Below are 4,659 nucleotides of genomic sequence, written 5' to 3'. Positions count from 1 at the left end.
CTTCAACATGTCTGCTTAAGTCTTAGTTGTCCTTCAAGTGTCAGTTCAGACACCCCTTCATCCAGAAAGTCTTCTCTGAATCCCCTAAAGGCAGGGAGAAGTAAAGAACACTACCAGCCTCCTCTGTGTTCCCAAAGTTCTCCTGACTTTATCTCTAGCCTACTGATTCATGTATAAAAAGCTATATGTAATTCATACATTTATATGTGTTAAACTTGAAATACTTCAGTCTCTCTCCCTGCCCCAACTCAATGGCCATTGTGATAATATTGTGTTGAAGCCTATAAGAAGTGATTAAGTCTTGAGAGTGGAGTACTCATGGGTGGTATTAGGAGTGAATTCATTCTCTCCAGTCTTCCAACGGATGATATAACAGGATGATCTATGCCTGATGCTGGTTCCTTGATGTTGGGCTTCCAAACCTCCAGAAGAATGAGAAAATAGCTTTCTGTCCTCTCAAATGACCCAGCCATAGCTATTGTGTCCTAGCAGCACTAAGACAGTGTGTAACTCTATTTACAGACTTTGGACAAATTGAAGACAAGAGGTATTTTTATCTCATATATACTAGGTTCTTGGCTTATGTTTGTTAAATAAAGACATTCATAGTCATGCTTTTGTACTGGAAATGAGGTACAAAATGTGACAGTAAGGGAAGAGCTCACGAGGAGCTCACTTCTGAACAGATGTTAGTGTTAGCTTGTGCTCACCCACAACTGTCTGCTTCAAAGCGAATATGGAGAGACTGGAGGTGCCACTCATGCATAACGCAGGCTTAGAAAGTATGAGGCTCTAAGTTCTATCATTAGCACATATACATGCATGTGAACACACGATGATGATGATGATAACAATAGAAAGGGAAGGAAAGGGAAGTGAGGGGAGGGAAGGGAAGGGAAGGGGGGAAAAAGCATGCCAGACAGAGCATAGAAGAACAAGAGTTCTTTCATCATTGTTTCTTTCCACTTATAGCATCGAATGTGTGGAGGAATGCCTTGAGTGGATGTAGCAGTTGTCAATAAAGCACTGTTTAGCCAATCAGCTGGGGAGAAAGACAGGAAGTGGAAGGCAGGGCTTCTATGGGAGGTGGGAGATTCCTGCAGAGAGTTGAGGGTTGGAAGTTGGTAGAGAGAAACTGCCAGAGGAGGATGAGATTAGCAAGTGATTGGGATATATATAGGTTATAAGGACATAGGATTAAAGTAGTTTCTTGTAGTTTACTAGTAGATTAATATTAGTTTAGATTCTTCCCAGCATAGTGCTTGCAGCTTTAAAAATACACTTTAGTCTCATTGTATCAGTAATTGGCTTCCTAGGCCATACAAATAAGATAATTATAACAAATGGGCACCCAAAGAATTTAATGTATTTGCACATAGAAGAGAAATTATATCTCTTGATTTTCGCCCAGTTAAATCACTTGACCTCTGTAGTCATCAAAGATCAGCCCATCCTAGTGCCATTAGAACTCGAGGAAGCAGAAGCCTGCTTTGGGACATCAGTGGCCCCAGGGATCCACACAGTCTGGAACAGATACTCAGCAGCAACTTCGACACCTCATGTCTATGATAATGAATGTTAGCAGTACTGAGGGCCATGGGACATCAGTGATACCTGCAGTGCTGGCTCAGTATATTGGGTTTGTCACACAGCTAAGCCTTTCTTGGCCAATAGTGGACATCACCATCCTTTTCAAGATAGAAGTTTCCTCTTCCAAATTAACCATTTTACCCTTCAGCACCAAGAAATAAAGCAGTAGAAGAGAAGGTCTGATCTCCATTCCATGTACCACATCAAACTGGAAAACATCATAGGGTCATTTTTTTTCTTGACAATGAGAACATTTTATCTAATGTGACCTAAGATGACATATAAACTCTAAAAGCAAAACACTGAAGTACAGACCCAAATAATGAGTTCAACTTTAGTTTGTCTTTTATCTCTCATATTGATGCTGGCTAGGAGGCTTCAGGGCCATCATTTGTAAAATGTGCATCATTAAAAGGTAATGTCTTTTTTTTTTTTTTTTTGAAAGGTAATGTCTTTTTTTTTTTTTTTTTTTTTTGAAAGGTAATGTCTTTGATGATGCTTTGCCCAAATGTGATCAGCAAGCACTTGCAGGACATACAAAGTCTTCAGAATTATGTTAAGTTGAAATACAAGTGGCCCATCACTAAACACTGCTGATATGATGCCAGGATCAACTAATTGATCCTTATTCTCTATGTTTCACATCATTCTCATCACTCAAGGGAAAGAATTGACATTCTCCACATGGACAAAATTATATATCTATATATTCCTGGTTTCCACAACAGGAATGTTATTCCCTGAATATATTAGAGATTCTTCTTTTGTCTTTTGCTGTAATTTCCATTATCTTTCTTGTGTCTCAGAGTAAAAGGATACTAACAGGATCACATAGTCCCACAAAGCTCTGCTCTATGCACTCCAAGAGAGTTTGACGGTGACCAAACCCCTGACGTATTAAGTGCGCTCTTTCTTGACTACTTAGTAGGATAGAGTTCATCTGGTGGTGGATAATGGATGTACTCAACAACTTAAAGCTATGTACATCTCCACCAAACAATGAGAACAGAGAAGACACTCTGGGTCCCAGCTAATTGGCTCTCAACAGCTACATTACTAACAGTGCTCAAGCGATGATTACCATGACTCTAGTGGAGTCAGAATGCAGTGAGACTCATGAGGAAAGCTAAATGTCATTTCAGATGAATGAGTAAGAGGCTCCGGAGAAGACCAGAAAGGACATAACTTCTAAAGGAGAATGCTAGAGTTTGTCATGAAAGAAGAATGGATTGTCTCATCTGCTTTTCTTCTCTGAAAAAGAAGCTGTATGTCAGATTGTATATAAAATTTTTGTAGTTTATGAGAACTGGAAAAAAGTTTTAGAAATACAAGCAACAGCACCCTTTACTGGACAAGAAAAGACATTCCTAAGGAGAGTCAAAGCCATGGGCAGTGTACATCTTCTGATGCAGAGCTTTTGTCAGGCAAAGGGGAAGAGAGAGGGACGGGGTGGGGGGGTGCAGGCAGAAAGAGAGTTTATCAGTGGCATCACATGTATAACTATATATGCAACAGATTCTAGAAGAACAGAGTGCTAGAAATAAACAAAAAGAGAACTGTGCTAGGAAATAATAGGAAACAGACTCCCTCAGAGCTTCACCACATAGCTGGTTTTCTTCCTAAGTGATGCTGAAAGATAACTGTGCTTTTTGTAAGGTACATTACAGGAATCATTAAAATTGTGTATTTGGCATGGCATCTAGCTAGTTAGCTCTGTCACCATCATCCAAAGAATGGAGCCCCGTGCAAGTGTAGACTTCCATGTACCTAAAAGCTTCATAATGTTAGAGCCTAACAACCATCATCTGTAGTGGGGTGGTTCCATGGTTTTATACATTGTTGATGAGGAAAGGCTGGTATCTTCACCACCATGGAGCTAAAAGGGTTATCATCTCTGCCGACGCTTCCATGTTTATGATGGGTTTGAACCATGTGATGGGTTTGAACCAAATGATTGTCAGCAATGCTTCCTGCACCAAGAACTGCTTAGCCCCCCTGACCAAGGCCATCCATGACAACTTTGGCATCAAGGAAGGACTCATGACCACAGTCCATGCCATCACTGCTATCCAGAAGACTTGGATGGCCCCTCTGGAAATCTGTGGCGTGATGACCGTGGGCTGGCCAGAACATTATCCCTGTATCCACTGGTGCCAAGGCTGTGGGCAAGGTCATCTGGAGCTGAACCAGAAGCTCACTGGCATGGCCTTCCATGTTCCTACCACCAACGTGTCCATCATGGATCTCACATGCCTACTGGAGAAAACCACCAAGTATGATGACATCAAAAAGGTGGTGAAGCAGCCATCTGAGGGCCCACTGAAGGGCATGGTTGGTTACACTGAGGACGGGGCTGTCTCCTGTGACTTTAACAGTGAATTCCACTCTTCCATCTATGATGCTGGCACTGGCGATACTCTCAATGACAACTTTCTAAAGCTCATTTCCTGGTGTGACAATGAATACAGCTATAGCAACAGTGTGATGGACCTCATGGCCTCCAAGGAGTAAGAAACCCTGTTCCCTGCACCTCAGCAAAGACACAAGAGCCAGAGAGAGAGACCCTCGGCTGCTGAGGAGTCCCTGACACTGAGCATCTCCCCTCACAGCTTGCATCCTAGACCCCCAGAATAATGGGAGGGACCCAGGGATCCCTGGTCTCTTGAATAGCATCAATAAAGTTCACTGCACCTATAAAAAATAGCATGACCATAATTTCCTTCTGTTACGGTGTTTTGAAAGTGTTCTCTTTGCTTAGCTCTACCTAATTGAAAATGACAAGAATATGGCATACATTCAAATATTTATTTCAGTGACAGTTTCTGCTCTTTTGTTCTTCCTAATGCCTGTTTGCCTTTGAACTCCACCTGCATACAGCATGTGCCAATGCAGGAATGATGGGCATAATGCCCTAAGTTAGCCTGGGAGGAAACACAAGGAACAACCTTTATTCCTTCACCACACAAGACTGTACATCCATGAAGTTGCTGTGGGCAAAGACAAAGGGGATACTAGCACAGATCCCATATTTATCACAAACACAGACGCCCTAGATAAAGCAATAAAAGT

The 4,659-nt window shown here is 41.8% G+C and overlaps 1 protein-coding gene across 1 annotated transcript; it reads left to right on the top strand.

The window, feature by feature from the left end:
• The first annotated feature begins 3,432 nt into the window (after positions 1-3,432).
• On the top strand, positions 3,433-4,101 carry LOC127198333 (glyceraldehyde-3-phosphate dehydrogenase-like). The gene has a single exon (XM_051156236.1). The coding sequence runs from the start codon at positions 3,433-3,435 to the stop codon at positions 4,099-4,101; it is 669 nt and encodes a 222-aa protein (XP_051012193.1).
• Positions 4,102-4,659: the final 558 nt, after the last annotated feature.

The sequence above is a fragment of the Acomys russatus genome, chromosome 2 (genome assembly GCF_903995435.1).
Source record: "Acomys russatus chromosome 2, mAcoRus1.1, whole genome shotgun sequence".
NCBI classification, from domain to species: domain Eukaryota; kingdom Metazoa; phylum Chordata; class Mammalia; order Rodentia; family Muridae; genus Acomys; species Acomys russatus.
The sequence above is the reverse complement of the archived record's forward strand: the minus strand, read 5'-3'. Positions and strand labels throughout refer to the sequence as shown.